The following is a 19,596-nucleotide window of genomic DNA, read 5'->3' as shown; positions in this document are numbered from 1 at the left end:
GAAGGCCCAGCTGGGAGAAAACATGACTGTCAAGTCTACCTGAATTCTTTGAGCACGGCCATAAAGGAGGATTTATGGGTGCAGTTTACTTGGACTTTCACAAAGCCTTTGGGCCAAGTCCCTTCCTCACAAGAGATTGCTAAGCAGCAGCCTTTAGAACCGGGCGAAGAGTCAGAAAACAGCGCATGGCCAGTTTCTCTGGTGCTGCAACAATATGGAGGGTGGGGGCACCGAGCTGTGTGCATGCATGCACGCACACGCACACGCACACACCTCCCCTGCTCAGTCTGCCCGCACCCCTCACCACCCCAGGGCTGCGGGGGCATCAGAGGAGTCCCTGGCAGCCAGGACCCTGGGGCTGACAACGGACTCTGACGGGCTGGTGGCCAGGATCTCTGGAAGCAGCAGGGCTGGCGGCTGGGACGCTGGACTGCAATGGCTGGCTTTGCACAGAAGCGGGAGCATTCTCTACAGACACGGTGCTCGCTGCTCAGGAGATGAAATCTGCATTCCTGCTAGGCGGCCAGGGCAAGGCCAGGCTGAGGAGGCCACGCAGCGTGGGCTACGGGACTGCCTCGTTACTCTGGCGTTTGTCTCATAGCTCATCAGCCGTGCCAGGGGGCTGCCCGGCAGACAGTGCGGTAACGCCTCGCTCGCCCCTGTCACAAGGTGCTCCCCGCTGGTTACCGGATGCGCTGGGTCGTGGTGGAGTAACGTCCAACTTAAGTACAATAGCAGGGCAGGGGACTGGACTCAATGCTCTACGAGGCGTGTGTAGGTGTGTCCTTGGGGCAGCACTCTGCCTAGGGTGCCTTCAGGAGCACAAAGGGCCTCTCAAAGCGTGGGGTCCATTATATCGGTCAGCTGCACAGACCCTCTTTAACCCTTGGGAACGAGGCCTGTTTTGGGGGGTGGGGCAGGGAGGCAGAGGCCCTGGTGAGCTCAGCAGGGATGCTGCCAGCTTTACAACCACAGGCACCCGTAGGAGCCTGACCATGACGCACCAGACTTGGTTTTGGTCACAGGGATGGGACAGCCCCTCAGGGTTTGTAGCTGCTCAACTAGGCACTTGATCAGCCCACCCCACAGCAGGCACCCTCCAGCTCGTGTCTCGTTTTTGCCAGGTGCACCCTCGGCTGGGTCTTTAAGGAGATGGGACCACTTTGTGCAGGCGTCTGCCATGCTCAGCTGAAAATCCCCACGTTGCCCAAAGAAGCGACTGCCAAATCATTACGCAGGCACACGGCCTTGTCTGTTGGGCACTGGCACGTGGCTGCGGCGTCACACACGACAAAGGGCATGACTGGAACTAACAGACTTCCCCGGGCAAGGAACGACTGGTCTTCCCCCAAGACCGTGGGACAGCTTCTTACCAGCTTGCTGGCAGAACCGTCCTTCTCTGGCATCTGCAACTCTGCCACTCGGCATGGCCCTGCAGTTCCTCCATTAACTCCTGGGCTGCCAACCTAGCTGAGGTCTATGCTGCCCAGGGCAGGAGTATACGACATCATGAGAGGCAACCAACTTCCCGATCAGAGGGCGTATTTTGTTTACAGAGTGCATGGCACCCATTGACACTGGCTGGCATTCAGGCCAAAAGCTTCCCAGAAAATAACAAACTCCTTGCCTGAGGACAGCCAGTGTCACAGAGGAGTGGGTTCTTCTCAAAAGAGGGATACGAACTCTCATGCTCAGATTCCAGTAAAAACGACCTAGAGTTGAACATTTCTCTAGCCTGCCACCAGTGCCCAAAGCCGCACTTCTAGCTACGGTTTAACACACTGAAACCGAACGTGCTCCAAAGAGCCAGTAACACCAACTGGATGCTTCCCAGGCATTAAACTCCTTCTCGCTGCTCCAGCTAGCACATCACGGAGGCCACGCTAATCCCGATCCATTTGGCATTGCTATTTCCCAATCGAAAAAAGCAAACTACCTTTAGCACTGTATTTTCTCCAACTGGAAACACACTGAAAGGAAGCCGCCTGCTTATTAAGGGAGAGAACTGTGAAGAAAAACAAGCAAATTACAATCATTATCGGAAACTATTCCTAATCCTCTTCCCTCCCTATCGTCTTCTTTCCCCTAGATCTCCACACGCTTTCAAAGGAGAGTCTGTTCTGAGCACAGCAGAGCAGGGGCGTGATTTGGGCTGCTCAGGAGTTTTGTCAGGAGTTCAGCATTAGGATGCGAGGTCGTCAAAAGCCGGTATCCAGCACCCACACTGGCCTTGGGGATCTGGACCACGGGCACCAAAATTCACACATTTCCTTCATTTCAACTTAACTCCAATCAAGCGCCCTCGCCCAAAGATTTCTCAGTCGAAAAGGCAGCCTGTGTGTGGCTCAGACTCCCCTCATTATGACATCAACTTTTGAAACCGCCCACTCTGGGATTTTTCAATAAAGGGTTTTCTCAAGGAAGTTATTAAAAACAGAAGAGAACACACATATTTTAATAACAATTAGGTGACCCTGGGTTACGAGCTCAGCAGACAAAGCTATAATTATTTAACAACATTGAGTTTAAATGCCAATGAGTCTTAATGAAGCCAAGCTAATTAACCAAATTTCAGCTGAATAACTGATTAATAAAAACAAAACAAAACAAAACAAAAACAAAATCAATAGTCCTGTATGACAACACAGTTCCTTTTCATGGGTCATTTCCTTGGAGCAATTCTCCCGAATAGACCCTATTGTCTGAAATAAAGTCAGGAGGCTCTGCTAACTAAATATTGTAATTAAATATTCCACGGAACGGCTTCTCAATTCCTGAAAGCCAGAGCAACGAGCTGGTTCCTGACCAGTACGTTCCAGCGTTTAAAACAATCTTTCCCTCCTTAGTTTTCTGCCAGCTATTTAAAAATTCCAGCTATCTGCCATGTTTTCATTAGGACACCCCGAGGTTTGGCCTCCTGCGAATATTCCGAAGCCTGCAGCAGAACAGAGTCTCGGAGCAGCAAGGTGCTACGAGAAGCAGGTCTGAAACCCCAGCAGCCGGGTAATGCAGCCCAACCTCGCAGATGATCGGACATGATTTACCTCCCGCCAAACCCTTTTGCTAATGCGTTCTGCTTGGGACAAATCTTGGTTCAAGTCACATCCCAACAACTATATGGCTATGAAGTGGGCTGAGAGCTTTTCTCTACTTTGCCCAGCTGCTGAGATTTTCAGTGGCCACAGAATTCGAACAGGCTGGTTATCAAGCCCGGATTCCAGTGACAAGCTTTCGTGTGGACACATGGGCAGGACTGTAGGTCACAGAAATGAAGCGGAGTTTTGCCACCTGCCACATGACTGTATTGACAACAAAAGAAACGTGGCCACTGTTACCCTCCAATTTCAGGGAGGTGGAGCCGTTCCACCCCAGAAGTGGAAAAAACAGACCATATGCTTCGCACACTTACTGGAGTTCTCTTATTAGACTGACAACTTAAAAGCCATACTAATGGCCACTTTCCAGACTTTGCAGTTTTCTGATGGCCACGCTCTCCCGCTATTGAAGACGGAGCGGGAAGGGCAGGCCCGGCATCGTTACAATTCACTAAGCAGCGTTACCATAGGAAATTACAAATTAGCTTTTCAGCCAAAGATACAGCAAGTTTAGATTAACTACAGAACCTTTCAGCCCATTCATCAATGCTCCTGCAATTTCCAGTTCCAGGGCAATGCAACAACAAGGAACTGGGCCCTGAAAATTCAGCTCTGCCCAGCACACATGGCTTTGTTTAAAAGAGCCCAGACCCTTTGGCTCATGCCACCACTTGTCCAAGTTTTCTTACGTTTCTCATTACGTGCAGCCTTGGCAATCTGACGAGGATGAAAAATCATTCACGGCTGGGAGACATCAAACGTACTGTGCAAGAGGGGCCATCTGTGTTCGCCACCCGGCTGAGGAGTGATGAACCTGCTCTAACCACCAACCTGCTCCTAGTGCTCTGGAGCAAAGGAGTGGCCTGTAAGAAGCACCGCCCGGTACTGGACAGAATTTGTAGCAGACCGACTCACACCTCTCCCCTGCATGAGCTAAAGGAGGGATATAGGCAGCTATCTCTGAAGACACCTGAATTTTGAGAGTCAAAGGGCCAGGATGTGTAAGAGCAATCAAGTTAGCATTCCAACACCCTGCAGGAGCAGCGCATGGAGGGAGTCCTCTCTTTAAAATGATTCCTTCCCCGCCTCCTATTTACTCCAAGGCCGCTGGACTGGTGCTGTTCCAGCCTCACGCTGGCTCAGCTTCCCGCCCACACGGGATCCATTATCTGCCTCCTGTCGCCCACGGGAAGCTAGGCAATAAACGCTCCAAAAAAACTGGCACTTTCCCGAACGCAATTTGGGAATTTCACAGCAATTTTTCCTCTTTCAGAATCGCTCACAAAGAGCCACTTGGGAATATTTGAAATGTGACTGTCGGTTATTTCCATCAGCCCCCGCCGTGCCGGCTCCGTTTCCCAACAGAGTGGCTCCTGCAAATGACTGGCACCCCGGGACACCCACATTTCTAACAGCCCACGGGAGAGCATGTACTTGCAAATTGCTGTGCAGCAAACAGCCATGCTGAGCATTTGCCTCCTGCCAGTATTCCTGCAGACAGCACTGGGTGGCTCAGCTGTGCCTGAGAGCAAAGAAGGGCCAATCAGTGTTAGGAACGACAGCTGGGCAATTCATCGCCCTGCTCTGGCTGATGCCTCAGGATCGCCAGCGAGGGAGTCAGGTTGGCAGAGATTTTGGTGGTGCCCAGAGCCTGCACCCTCCCCTGGGTGGCTTGGGTTCCAGTGGGTCCCTGGGGTGCGGGCTCCGGGGAGCCGTTTGAGGGCTGGAAGGGGAGAGGAAATTTGGGAGCAGCTCCGGGAGGTGGGGGAGAGGGCACGGGCTCTAGAGGGAGTGCAGTGGACAACTAAGTGTGGAGGGCAGCGGGTCAGGGTGCCACACTTACCCGACACCCTTCTTCAGCAGTGGCTCCTGGGCCAGGGCAGAGGTCTCCTCCCTGGTGTGTCCCCTGACCCTGCCTGCAGCTTAAGCACCTGCCCCCCCGCCACACACACACACACGCTGGCACTGAGGGAAGTGAGCGGGTGGAAGCGGCTCTAACTCGCTGTGCTGCTCTTGATTGCAGGGGGTGGGGGGTGGGAGTTTAAATGGCCCAGGGGCACCAGATGGAGCCACGGACATGCAGGGGGTGGGGGATGCAGGGTGCACGGGGGAGGCAGTGGGTTTTGCTGGAGCCCAGTCCTGGGCCAGGAATACTCCTGGTGTCGGGGCGCCAGAGACCCATCCAGCCCCCACCTCCGATCAGTGTTTGGCTTCAGGTGGACCAAGGAGTGCCGGAGGAGGGTGAGCCGGCCCGGGTGCTTCCCGACAGCTCAGTTCGCCGAGCTGAGGAGCTGCGCATGGACCCCGTCCTCTCCCAGGGAGAGCTGCAGCCGGAGCATCTCGGCCGCCAGCTGAGTCTTGTTTACGGAGCAGAGGGATAAAAATTCCCTGTTTGGCCTTTTCAGCACTTCAGACGAGGTGTGAGGTGAGTCACGGGCTCACCCCCTGCCTGGGAGGAGTCTCCTTCTTCTGTACTGCCACAGCATCCAGGCCGACGCGCCGCCCGTAACCCTGTCTTGGGGCCAGCTGCTCTGGCAGGCCACAGGGGAGTGGGCCTGGCCAGTCCCTCCCCTTTACGTGTCCAGCCTAGCCCTCCGCAACGCTGCCCCCGCCGCCTCACCAGCAGCCCAGGATGGGAGGCTGGAAACAGAAGGAATATAAATAGCCTGGCTGTGCTTCTAACTGGGGAATTGTTCCAGGGGCCAGCTGTGCCGTTTCCTCCTGCCCTGGATGTGCCGCCTAGAATTTGCAATACGAGTTCCCCAGGGAGTGACTCCCAAGGCCCCGCAGGGGTGGGGAGATCTGGGTCTCTCTCACGAAGCTGCCAAAAAGGAGCCACTCCAGGGAGCCCACTGCTCCCGGGGGCCAAACCCCCCAGGGTAGAGAAAGGGGGTTCCTCAGAGGAAGAGAGCTGTGGCGAAGGGCAGAGAGGAATCGCTGGTTCGGAAGAAGCGGCGTGGACGGCGGCTGCCCAGCCCTTCATGAGAGAAGCCTCTCACACGCAGGCAGGCCAATGCAAAAGACACGGGTTCTAACTCTAACTCTGCCCCACAGCTATGAGAGGAAATTGGACTGCCCTGTGCCTCGGTTTCTCTGTCTGCAGCATGGGGCTGGTGATACTGACTTGCTTCGTAGAGCGCGTGGAGACCTACTGACGCAAAGTGCTATCACTGACCTACGCGGGCGGGCGGGGGCACCAGAGATTTCAAAACTGCACCATCAAGGTTTTCTCCAAGACCCTCTATACACACCCCTGTCTTGGGCAGGGGAGCTGGGACCAATCCTGAGAGCAGATGTCCTGCTAAGTTCCTATTGTGAAATAATAAACTCCCTGAATGCTTACTGAAATCCACAGGCAATTAGGATGTTCAGCCCCTCGCAGGATTTTACCTTCACACCTCCTGACCCTGAGACTTTTCACCCATGTCTCCAGGTGCAAAGCGCCCAGGGAAGCAGAACTGAGAATAAACTCCAGCCAGAGCTTCCGTAGTCAAGGCTGCAGGAGCATTCCCATCCCGAGCCGTGTTTGCAGTCCCTTTACAAAACTTTGGCCTAAGGGCTCGCACGGGGCAGGCCTGCTCTCTACCCACAGATGGACTTTAGGCAGAGGTGGCATATCAGGAGAGGAGGGGAAGGAGGATATACAACTGTCCCATTATAAGAAAAAAGCCCGTGTACCGCTCTCAATCCGCAGCAGAGAAGAGGCAGCAAGACTCAATTTGACAAACTGCCTCGTAGCATGAATGCCGGTTTGGCTGTAACCATGTGTTGACAGTAGCCGGTGCAGGCTCAGCTGAAGTGGTGTGATTTTCAGCGGCCGTGCGCAGAGCTGGCCCAGACCCCACCGTGCTAGGCACAGCCCTTGCGCAAAGCAACAGACGGCGCCTGCTCTCTTAAGAGCCATAACACACTAGAACTAGAAGGAACCTCGAGTGGTCAAAGTTCGGTCCCCTGCCCTCACCACAGAACCAGGCACCATCTGGAGACCATCCCAGACTGGTGCTTGTCTAACCTGCTTTTAAACATCTCCAGGGGTGGAGATTCCACAACCTCCCCAGGCAATTTACTCCAGCACTTGACCACCCTGTCAGTGAGGAATTTTTTCCTAATGTCCAACCTAAACCTCCCTCGCTGCATTTTAAGCCCATTGCTCCTTGTCCTGTCCTCGGAGGCCAAGGAGAACAATTTTGCTCCCTCTGACTAGTAACCCTCTTTTCGGTGCTTGAAACCCGCTATCATGTCCCCTTTCAGCCTTCTCTTTCTCAAACTAAACAAGCCCGGTTCTTTCAGTCTTCCCTCCGAGCTCATGTTCTCTAGACCTTCCATCTTTCTTGTGGCTCTTCTCTGGACCCTCTCCAATTTCTCCCCATCTTTCTTGAAATGTGGTGCCCAGAACTGGAGACAGTACTCCCGCTAAGGCCTAATCAGCACTGAGTAGTGTGGAAGAATGACTTCTCGCGTCTTGCTCACCACACTCTTGCTAACGCATCCCAGAATCACATTGGCTTCATCTGCAGCAGTGTTACCCTGTTGACCCAGATTTCACTTGTGGGCCATTAGATCCCTCCTTTAGACAGGCAAGAGACGGAAGCGAATGGAGAGGGGAAGGTGAACCACAGCAGGGAGTGGCAGATAAAAATAGCAAGCAAGCGATGGTTTCCCAGCTCCTAAACCGGGGATCTCACTGCGGGAGCATCCTGCCTTTTGGAAGGGTTGGTGAGAAGGAGGCTGAGCAGATCCCTCATGTCATACTCAAAACAGGAGACTTCTGTGGGACGTAGCCCACAGAGACCTCGGGCTCCTCCCCGAGGCCTCTGGTGCTGGACAAAGGAGGTGATGAGAACGCCAGGGAAGACGATGTCGGCTGGGATGGATCGAAAGTGCCGTGGTGAAAGCCTGTACGCTGGGGGAAGGTAAATCCGCTTTTCACCTCTCGGGCTGAAATCCTGGGAACTCCTGCAGAATACTGGGTAAAAATGTGTCACCCCAGCCCATTACAGCCCTCTGGCTATGAACCTAATGGGATTACATTTAGCTCAGCTACCATCAGAACCAAGAGAAACAGCATTTTCTGAGTGACGGCGGAGGCGGGAAAAGCTGAACATTCGTGCTCGTTCTCCTCTGTTTACAGCTGCCTTTTCCCTTCACCAGCTGCAGAAAGGGCAACCCCAGCAGCCAGTCATCCGAAAACACAAGGAACTGGTTCTGCAAAACCATACGCTAGAAATCAAGCAGCTTTGCGAAAAGTACCAAAGAGACATTCTGCCACTTGTACCACAGCCAGCTTTCCACAGGCCACAAGAGCCATTACCCGTGTTTTACTGAAGGCAAACAGAATTGTTTGCAGTGCAAGGTGTTGTTCTGCTCTCCGGGTAATTGAAAGGGCTTCTGCCATCCAAGGGAACCCAGCAGGGGGAGGCAGCACAGAGTGGGAATTACAGCCTGCTATTCTAAAAGGGATAGGCCCTGCTGGACATGAGGAAAGCCATCTGACTGAGAAGGCAATGCGATATTTACGTGACCTTCCACGTGCAGGCAGATGTGACCCAGGAAAGGGCAGAACACGCGGTCTGACTGCTCTGCCGATGCCGGTGGGATTCTGGACAGTGGCTGGAACTCTCAAAGGAGTCCAAGAGAGTTCACTGGGACGTGGGCAACTCCCCTGGCTCCTTAGGATCAGCTGGGCCAGCCCCACGGGGGCAAACGGTACTTGACAGGCAGTGCGATGTAGGGGTTAGCTTCCAGTCTGCAACTCGCTGAGGGCTCTTGGTGACACCAGCTTCCCACGTGACCCTAGCTCGCCACTTCCTCCTCTCACTGTGGCTCAACACGCCTGTGCAACACAGGGATAAAACCCCGCCCTCGCTCTGTCTCAGATGGGAAGTTCTCTGGGGCAGATGCTGGGCTGGCTGGAGCCGCCATGCCTCTAACCTAGCAGCAGAGGAACAGATGCTTCTCCCCTGACCTAGCAGAGTCACTGGGAGAACAACCTCCTGAACAGCTCAAGGATCCTGTGTTCTGCATCTGTAATGCAGTAAGTAAAACTCTGCCACAAAGCGAATTTATAAGACTTTTATAAGCTCCATAAAAAGTTGTTTCCTTCATAGGACCATAGGAGGAGGCGTTCTTTATTTAACCTCCAATCGGGCTCAATCGATTGCCATGCTCTGCTTCAGAAATTCTCCAGCCCAAATTTCCTTTTCAACCTGAAATCTCTCCCAGGGTATTACTTTGATAGTAAAGTAATTTCCTCAGTAGAGTAGAAATAATAATGTTCTTCCTCGACAGCTTTGGTTAAGAGGGGATTATGATTAAAGTTGTCGGGAGTCTAACGAGGACCACACGGTCATAAAGAAGCACTTTGAACTAATTTAAAAGCCCCATTACTCTGGCACCCAGACACGAGCGGCAGCAGGTGAAAAGTGCTTACGGGAAGGGGGTGCTTCTTCACGCAGCGCGCAGGGAACGGGGACTTGCCTCGTGCTCCGAGAAGGAGCCATTTTGGTGCCATCTTCAAAAACAGGACTCGTGGGCACGGCAGGGGAGAGCACACCAGGAACGACGCAGCTTTCTCTAGGTCTGGACCCCCCTTTGCTGGCATAAGGCCGACAGGCCCGGCTCATCAGCAGGAGAGGCTGAACAGCTGGCACCTCAGGGGCTGAAGCCATGTACTCTACTGCCTGAGCTCAAAGCCAGCTGGCGCTCAGCTCAGGCTGCAGAGCGGACGCGGCTCTCTCTCGTCGGTGGTCTCGGTGCCTCTGGATCACACGTGTATCCCGGAGCTGCGGCAGCACTGCCAAGCGTTACTCGGTAAGAGCTGCACCGCAGAGCCCAAGGACACCTGTGGAGAACGGGCACCGTCTCTGCCTCGAGCCGCTCGCAGGCTCAGCAGAGCAGGACGACAAAGGGCTGGGAGGGAATCAGAGACTGGCAACTCACCGGATCTGGGAAGGGATTAAAGCCAAGGTCTCCTGCTTCCCAGCCTGTGCCTGTGCCTGAGCCGCTACAGCAGTGGGTTTTCACCCATGAAACCCTGGGGGTCTGCAGAGTACGGCGAGGAGGGCCAAAGGGGTCCCTGAAGGAGAAACGGGGGACAGACGCTGCACCTTACCGCACTTGGCAGGCGCCATGTTAACGGAACACCACCCCGAAACACAGCCTGGTGAAGCTCCTGGGCCGGTACCTGAAGTGCCTTTATCCAGGTCATTTTAGCGCAGGGGGGAGACCTGACAGAGGCCCCCCACCAACCCCGTCGCCGAGGGTTGCCTGGTAGCTTGGCCTTGGGCTGATGGCCGGAGCTTGCTGCATCTGTAGCCCGAGGGGAGAAGGCGTCCATCGGGATAGAGAGGGGAGTGATCCCAGGGAGGGGGCGTGCTGGGACTGGCTGCTCTTCTCGCCTCCCCTGGGTCAATCTGTTCCCCTTCTGGTTCAGTTCTCCTCTCTCCCTCCAAGAGTTTCCTTGCAGGACACAGCTGTCCTGCCACAGACTAGTCCCTGCTGCCCCCTTGCACTAGAGGGGAGGAACCTGTGCTCGCCTGGTGGCTTAGCAGCTTCCTTCCCCCTCTGCGCCTGGCACATGGCCTGCCTCTGCCTGGGGCCTGGAGGCAGCCGCCTGACACCTGTTACTTCCCCCTCCTGCACCCAGGAGGTCAGGGAGGTCCTTCCGCCCCCTTCCTCTCCGTACCTGTCCTCCGGAGGCGCATGACTCTGCCATCAGAACACGAGCTCACAGAACTGGTGGAGGGCAAGATAACGAAGCCTCGGGACAACAGCAGGAATGGCTCCATTGCAAGCCAGGGACAGAGATAAACACTCGCTGCTGGTCCCAATCAGCCCTGCTCTGACAGAAAACGGCCCAGCCAATGGCTCCGCGTCGCTAAACACGCGGGCAGCCTTGCCCTAGGCCAAGGGACTCCCGCTGCCGCGGAACACGACCCATTTGGGAGCTTCGTTCCGTTCACAATCAATAGCAGACAATGCGTCTGACAACTCCCCTGGCTCAGCTGCAGCATTGGTTGTTCCGCCTACAAATACATTGCCCAGAGACCACACAGAGCTCCCCCTCCGCCTCCTCCAGAGATGGCTGGGAAGAGGCTGCAAGCAACAGCCCAGGCAGGATCTCACGGGCCGCAGCCTCCTTCTCTGCCCATTTCTGGTCTGTCCCCAGAGCCGCTCCAGCCCGTGCACTCAATGGAGCAGGGACCCTGTGGCAGAAAGAGTCCAGAGCCATGGAACTCTAGGCTATTCCATAACACCGGGGGCTGAATTAAGATTGCACGGCCAGCCTTAGTCCCAGCACTTGCTAACTTCTGAGCACTCGATTTTGCAACCTTTGTAATGTCCTTTTAACCTAGTTTGAGATTATACATATAAACGGAATCCCTTTTTTTTACCGATGGGCTGGGTTTGTAAGAAGGATAGACGAGGCATTGGCTTACAGTACAGATTTCTGACATAGTTCTACTACCAGGAGGCTGATTTGTTGAGTGCTTTGTGTGTTTACCTAGTGATAGCTCTACACGAAGGACGGGGGTGGGGGGAGGACATTCCATACTCACACACTAACTTGCTGTTCTCCCCAAAATTACCCGATGTTTGTTTTTTCTCATAGCAGCAGAGTTGGAACCTCTGCTGCAGGTAAAAAAAATTCAACCGGCATAATTCACAGAGACGGCCACTGGCGTGCGCCTGATCATCACCCCGTGACTATTTGACAGGTTGACTCCATATTTGCAGGTGCTCACCAGTTTAAACACAAATAACCTCATTCTTTTCCAAGGGCAACCCTCAGAAAGTTGGCACTAATCAGCATAATGAGCGTGAGAAGTTCCATGGACTTCAGCAGGACTCTCTATGGCCGTTGGGCGGGGCAGTGGGGGGCAGAAGGGGAGCTCCGGCCACCCCAGAATAATTCACATATTCCAAAGAGGAGAACTGGAGAGATGTTGGGTTTAAACAATAAGACCAATGGGGTCAGTAAAACACCCGGTGGCCAGGTGCTACTAACTGGCCACTGGCCCAAGAGCGAGATGCCCCGTACGTTTGTAGACCTGCCGCACAGCTCACACGGCCAACCAAAGGCGCGCGCAGGACTATGCGGAGTTCATTTTCTGTGTGCTACCTGCTGCCACCCGACGCCCCCGGGTAGCAGCGCTCTCTGTGCCGGACGCCAACGCCTCATTCCACAGTCGCGGCCAAGGCCGGCGACAAACTTCATCGAGCCCTGGGCAACGTGCGTGGCGGGGGACGGGGCCAAGCCCTGAGAACTCGGAAGGGGCGGGACCTGAGGCAGAAGGGGTGGAGCTAGGGGCAGCCAGCCCTCAGCCCCGCCCAGACTGCACTGAGCCTCCCCAGCCAGCCCTCGGGGCTGCTGGACACCACTGCACGGTAGCAGCGGCCACCAGAGCCCTGGGCCTTTTTAAGTCCCCAGCCCCTGGGGCCACTGTCCCCCTTGCTCCCCTCCCCCGGTGTCAGAGTGAAAAGCAAAGTGTGTCCAAAACTCAAGGCTGAGATCGTCATCACCTTTGCCCACTCAAGGTCACTTCCACAACTCGACGGGCAAGAGCTGCTGCCCTCAGAGCCTCGCAGCCCCGGCGCGAAAGTGGGACGTAAGCACGCTCCGGAGACATCCACTCCTCCGTCCGCTCGCAGGTTTGGCCGCTGCGCCTCAGCACCCTCCGCAAGAAACCACACGTTTCACGAGAAAATGCCACCACCTTCCTCAGCCTCACTTGACTGGTGACCTTGGGGCAAACAGGGCAGCTCTGTGCCATACCTTTGGTTTGCTTACATGCCGTTGTAGCCGATAGGCGTTTGCTAGGTAAATTACAGAGATTAACACGAATTAAGGCTGTAATGCAAAAGCCTGCAATCGGGCCCATAAGATATTTAGCTTCTCCAAACAAGTCCTCAGGCCCAGGGAAGTTTTGAAATAAACAACTAGCCAGGCAGGGATGCACTATCACAAGACATTAGAAGAGAAAATGCTGCAGGAGAGAAGTAAGATAAAACTGCTGATGGCTCGCAAACGCATGCTGCAATATATCCATTAAAGCCATGTTGAGTATTTGTAGGATTTTGCAGATGTAGGATGTCCGCAATGAGCTACCCGCAGGTTGTCATGGTGACGGAGTGATGCTAATGTGAATGAGAACACGGGGAATGACCGAGTGGGCCTGTGGGAAGAGGGACACCACAAAGTCAGGGGAAGTAGTACAAATAAGGAAAAGCAGGTGTAACCCCATCTGAATCTGCATTAGGCAAAGAGTCTTCAGCGACACGTATGGCACAAGGGCCTGTGTGCCTTGCGAGGTGCCAGGCAGATGGACATTTCATCCACTTCCTAAGTGTGAGTGTCACAGCCAGGCACGCCGGGCTCCCAGCTGAACGGGAATTATTCTAATCTGGGGAGGGCGCCTACTGAAGGTCAGTGTTAACTGGGAACTCTTACCTGAACAATACAATTAATACACACCTCGACGATCAGGAAACACCATGGGCCAGGGTTCAGGTTTTGTACACCACCGTGACCACAGCCCTCCAGGGACTAAGAATTCACTGTAACGCCCCTAGAGAAGCACGGCCCCTTGGAGAGGTTTGCCCAGGCTGCCTCATTCTGCATTCTCCAGAGGCTGCCAGGCAAAGATGGGAGTTTTGGGTACATGGCCTGAGTTTAAACTGACTCAGGGTCTTCTTTCTGGGGGGGAACCCCACTCCTTTCTGGGAAAGGCTGGAAGGACTTTGCAATATGGAGGCCCCATAGCACTAACGGGTGACCTCTGGGAAGCTCTCCTCATGCACGCAGCTTTTACCTGTAACATTTTCACCTGCAAAAGGAAGGGTCGGACTCAGGCCAGCGTCAGAGACTAGAGACCAGTGGCAGCGACCAGGCTGCAGTCGGGAACCAGAGAGGAGCCAGACGAGAGACCAGCCACCAAAGGGATGTGTGAAATCAGAGCCAGCCAGAAGTCTGCGGGAACACCCAAACAACATCCGGGGCCACTGTCCAGGGCTAAATACCGAGCATGGGGCTGGCTGGACCTGGCGGTTCACACATCTGGCAGTGCCTGTCCTCCAGCGTGCTTCTAGAAGGCAACTTGAAGCAGCTCCTGGTGGTGATGAGAGACCATCAACTGCCCAAGGTCCTGCAGAGCTAGGGTCTAGGCCCAGGGAACCTTCCAGGGGCTGTGAGGGAGGGCAGAGCTTTGAAAACACATCCGCTCTCCTCAAGTGCCTGTTGCTTAGGCTTTGGTTAGAGCTGCACGAGGACGCAGTGAGGCTGTCTGACTGTGCCCCGAGGGCTACGCCGTTGTCACTTGCTGCAGGAGCCTGTTTTAGCAGGAAACACGTATACTGTGGGCACAGTGCCTTGTATTTCCGCCTTATTGCCTTTGTTTTCAGTGTGCTGCTCTGCACATGCCTCGCCAGCCAGCCTCTCGGTGTCTCTAGCGCTGGCAGCTCTTTCTCTTTGGGCTCTGCGCTCGCACATTTGAACTCTGTTCTCCCATGAGTGAGACATCACAAGACGAACCGTCCCAGGGGTCAGTGAACAAGGCCGCCCTTTGGAGCACCTGGATGCTCTCTCGTTGCACGACGTGAGTCTCCAGGCACAAGACAAGCGTTCGGCAGCTGTAGCTGGAAGGGGACAGTGGCAGTCCTGAAGCAGCGCCTTATTTTACAGGTCCGTCGAGCCCCAGAGAGCTCAGCGGGAGTGAACTCCCCCTGGAGCACAATGTCAACCTACAGGATACATACAGCCAAGTGGCATTCCCGGCTCAAAGCAGCAGAGCACATTACAATGTGCGTCAGTTCCCAGGACGGCACCATAAAACTCAGACTGTGCAGAAGAAAGTCACGAGCCACGTGCTGTGAATAGGATGTGCAGCAGCTGTCCCGTAACCTAACCTGTCAAGAGAAATCACAGCTCTTGCCCCAACCGACTCCAAGGAGCAGCCTCTTGGCCATGACCCAGCCTGCATAAAGGGGGCCACGGATTCCCACAGCGGTGCAGCCCGTCTCTAAGGGCTGGCGTCCCGCGCACAGCGTCCCAAAGAAAGAAAGCAGGGAGCTTGCCCGCGCCCGCAAACAGCAGCGTTCCCTAAGCGAGGCTACAGCCGGGGAATCTCCTTCTCCAAGGCAGACGGCCCCCGCTCTGGGACGAGGAGGGAGACAGGCCACAAGAGACAGGCAAAGAGAGTCAGCTAGCAGGGCAGCACCACCCTTTGGCTGGAGAAGGTCTCCTTCCTGACTGTTTTCTCAGACGCTCCTCGGCCTGGAACTCAGAGTCTCACCCCTGGAATACTGTACCGGCAACAGAGCTCTTGTCTTTTCAGCAGCAACATTCACATCTGCATCATAGACTGTTTCCAGCCACATCCCAACCAACCGTGCAGTTAGTCCACAATACGCCTCCACTTACAAGGCGTGTCCCAGTGATGACTATCCCTGCCGCGCCAGTGCTTTGCATGGCTTTCTCTCTGGTTACAGAGGAATTAGGCTGGTAAGCAGAGCTGTTTGCTCAGGGGTTAGCTCCTCGACTCCAGAGAACTTACAGAGTAAAACAAGAAGCCGCCAAAGAGGCAGATGGAGAACAAAAAACATCACAGGCCACAGACACCAACAGCTCGCCCAGGAGAGAGAGAGAGTTGAGTCCGCTCGATTCACCTTCCTGATCACCACTAACGGGTCACCAAGAGCCAGCCGCAAGGCGTGGGTGGCTGTCACCTACGGTTAGGTGCCCATATGTAGACTCTGAGGAAGACAGGCCAGGTGTGGGAATAAGGGAACGGCTGACTTGTTGTACTGCCTGGCAAGCAGGTTGCTTTAATATTCTGCTGAATAAGTTGTATTTTTTAACCCCTGGCAGTCGGCTTTTGGCACACAGCGCACCCGGGCCAGGCCCGTCCTGAAGCTTCCTGGGGACGTGCAAGTGCTCACTTTGCCGCATTTCAAAATGCAATTTTAGGGAGCAGCTACAGCTACAGGTATGTGTCTTCCAACCATGCAGACCATCATCGCCATATGATAGGGGAACACACAAATAATAACAACAACAAAGGGTCAAAGGCGTTGGAAAGGAAATAACAGACTATTGACTGAATTGCAGAATGAGTTCTCACATTCCTCTCCAAGGGTTTTCCTTATCCCCATTAGTTCCCTAAACAAATATCCCAGATCAATGTGTATCCACACCTGTTCTCATCCAGAAAGCTCTTTTCCCTCCAGAGGCTGAAACAAAAAGAATGGAATTCCAGTAAAATAAATCAGAGGGGTGCCAGGTTACGGACGCCCTTTGACCCACCACAGCACACACAGAATTTGAAAGAGCAAACCAAAGAATGGAAGCCTAGCGACAAACAAATTAAGCAGTCCTTGAGCTGCAAAATAAAGACAGCTCTGCTTTGCTCTCCCCAGAAAGCAGAATTTGAGGGGCAAAATGCTTTATTGTGGGATTGCTTGCAATCAATCCATTTTGTTGAGAGGAATAACTGCAGGTTAACTTTTTCATCTGCATATTTCCGCAACCTTCCAATTTTAAGGAGGAGAATTAAGCAGCTTTCAACCCATTCCCCCTCTGCTTTCTGAAGGTAACATTTGCCTCCCTCGCCTCTAACAAATCTTAAGAAAGAACCCCTGCGAAAACCAACAGCTGGGGGGAGAGAAGAACGTCAAAAAAATCACCTTTCACGCGGGGGGGGGGAGGCTTTCTGCAGTAATCTTTTCCCTGAGCTACAGTGGATAAGGCAGAGATTCAAAGCAGGATTCCTGCAGTTGACAACAAGAAAGCAGAGGGATTTTGACTGTTCCTACATCACCCAAAGAGGACATCAGAGAAGGCAAGAACAGCAGCAGTGTCCTGGTTTCGCGTAGGAGACGCTGCTTTGGTTTGAATTTCTCCCCCCTGTTGCTGGTGGGGGCCGGCTAAGCAGGTGCTGTGTAGCATCCCTAACCAAAGCCCGCTTCAGGCTTGTAACTCGCATTCCTTATTTCGCCCCCTACGCCAGGCCTCTGCCTCCTGCTTCCTTCTCCCTGACACCGCCCCTTTAAAAGGCGCCCAGGCGGCTCGGGGGACCTGACTCTCAACGCCCAGGACCCATGGGTGGCACCCCGGGCTGCTCAGGAAGCTGTCCTCCCGCCCGGTGCAAGGGGCGCTCGCCTGCCCCGGAGCGGGGACCTTTCTCCTCCCTGCCGCTTTCCTGGGGCCCCCGCTTCGCCCCGCCGGACGCAGAGAGCCGCCTTGGGCTTCCAGGCGTCCCCCAGTCGCTGCAAAGCCGGTGCCACCTGCTTGTGCGCCCGAGGCACGGGCCGGAGCGGGAGCAGAGGCAGCCACAGGGACCCACCCGAGCCCCCCGGCAGCGCGCCCGCGGGAGTGACCTGCCGCCCGGCGGCCCCCGGCCAGGTGCGCGTTGCAGGCTCGGCGCCCGGCGGGCAGAGCCGCAGGCGGCGTCTCCCTCCGGCGAGGAGCGGCGCTGCGATGGCATCTCCCCGGGAGAGGCTGCCCTGCGGGAGGGAACAGGTGCCCTTCGCCCCCGCCGGCAGCGCGGCCAGCTGCTGCCCCCCGCCCGCCAAGAGGGGCGGCTGGAGCCGGGTGCAGGCGCCGGCCGCTCGCAGCCAACGCCACCCCCCGGCCCGGGCTCCCCTCTCCCCGCGCTGCCGCTCCGCAGCCCGCAATGCACCGGCTAAGCCCGGGGCACGCCGAGCCGAGAGCCCGATCCCGGGGTCCGCTCGGCCGGGGGTGCCAGCCCTCCCGCCCTGCCCTGCAGCGGGGCCCCGCGGGCGCCGGTCCTTTACCTTCCACGGCTGCGATCGCGGACGCCAGGCAGAAAACCACGGCAAGGTCCAGGGCCATGGCAGCGCAGAGCGGGGCGGCCGAGCACCCGCCGCGGGGCGCCCCGAACAATAGCTCCTCGGCGGGCGGGCGGGCAGGCGGGGGTCCCTTCCTGCGGCGCGGCGCTAGCTGTGCATCGCCGGGCGTGCGGCACGCCGGGGCCCCGGGGCTGTGCGCGGGGGGCGCGTGCATGGGGGGCGGGACGGACGGGCGGACAGGCGGCGTGTGTTTTAGTGTCACATTGCACGCAAGAGTAACGCGCGCGGTGAGAACCGAACCCGCCACTGGGGCGGCCGGGGGGAGGGAGGCAGCCTGCCCCCCCCCCGCCGCCGCCGCCCTCTGCCCGCCCCCCAGCACCTCCCGTCCAATGGGGGGCTCGAGCCCACCAAACTCCCCGTCCAATCGGCGCGCAGCGCCTCCCCGCACCGCCCCGGTTACTTCCAGACAAACTTTTGCAGCGAGACGTGCGGAGCGATGCGGGGCCGCCGGCCGCGAGGAAGTGAACGAGCTCCCCCTGCTGGCCGCGCCGCGGCACCGCACCCGCCGGGAGCCCGGGCGCCCGGCTTCGCCCTCAGCCGCCGCGGCCGCCGGGGCGCCTGAGCTGGTGGCGGGCGCAGGGCGGCCGGCCGTGTCCCAGAGCGCCCCCAGGCGGTCGGGCCGGGCGCTGGGGTTTCTGAGTTAGCGGGCGGATTTGGGCTCTGACCCCTGGCTGCAGCTCCCCACTGCCCCGCATTGCAGGGGGCGGAGAGGCAGCTTGCCCCTGCCAGGCCCAGCCAAATCTCTGGAAGTGCAGGGCAAACGCACTCCCCTCCTGCGCCCAAATCACCCGGCCTGTGAGAACCCAGCGACCCGCTGCGGGTGGCCCACGCCCTGGCTGCAGTCTCCAAGCTCGGGAGCGGCCTTTTCGGGCGGGCTGATGCTGCGGACACAGGCCCCCTGGCTTTAGATGTGTCTTAACCCCAGTCGCAACTCTGGGGAGGGATGTTTCCCCTTTGAACAAGTGCAGTTGTAGTTGGCTGGGCACTGCGCCAGGTGGGCTGGGATTTCCAAGGGCAACCATAATAAGCCCCTGGCGTAGGCAATTTCAGTTCCTGTGACTCCATCAGCCAGTTTGCCCCATCCCTGCTCTCCACAGTGCTGCAGCTTCTTGCCCATTGTCAGATGAACCGTTGGGTTACAGCCTGAGTTTGGTGTCAGGGCTGAAAGATGGAAGGCAAGTCATCCGTGTGCAGAGGCTCAGACGCACACCTGTACATCCAAACAGGGCTTCTGCGTGCCCCAGGCTGATATCTCCAAAGGGCGGGGCTAACTCCAGCTGCACCTAGGCAATGCAGTATGGGAAGGAGATGGGCAGCCCTCGGGGGGGGGAAAGAATAGGCTATTTAGAAAAGCTAGATGCACACAAATCCATGGGTCCAGATTTATTGCATCCCAGGGGACAATATTCTTCCCCATAAGTTAAGGAAGTATGGATTGGATATCTGGACTGTAAGATGGATAGAAAGCTGCCTAGACCGTCAAGCCCAACAGGTAGTGATCAGTGGCTCTATGTCTGGTTGGCAGTCGGTTTCCAGCGGAGTGCCCCAAGGATTGGTTCTTGGGCCAATACTGTTCAACATTTTTATTAATGATCGGGGTGAGGGAATGGATTGCACCTTCGGCAAATTTGCAGAT

The 19,596-nt window shown here is 56.0% G+C and overlaps 1 protein-coding gene across 1 annotated transcript in view; it reads right to left on the bottom strand.

Moving 5' to 3' along the window:
- EPHB1 (EPH receptor B1) overlaps positions 1 to 18,102 on the bottom strand; it is a 271,605-nt gene extending 253,503 nt beyond the window's left edge. Inside the window, exon 1 of the mRNA XM_075004741.1 lies at positions 17,886 to 18,102. Within this exon, the coding sequence (XP_074860842.1) occupies positions 17,886 to 17,943 (58 nt within the window). The 5' untranslated portion in view covers positions 17,944 to 18,102. The remainder of the gene's footprint in view (positions 1 to 17,885) is intronic.
- Positions 18,103 to 19,596: the final 1,494 nt, after the last annotated feature.

The sequence above is a fragment of the Carettochelys insculpta genome, chromosome 10 (assembly GCF_033958435.1).
Source record: "Carettochelys insculpta isolate YL-2023 chromosome 10, ASM3395843v1, whole genome shotgun sequence".
NCBI classification, from domain to species: Eukaryota; Metazoa; Chordata; order Testudines; family Carettochelyidae; genus Carettochelys; species Carettochelys insculpta.
The sequence above is the reverse complement of the archived record's forward strand: the minus strand, read 5'-3'. Positions and strand labels throughout refer to the sequence as shown.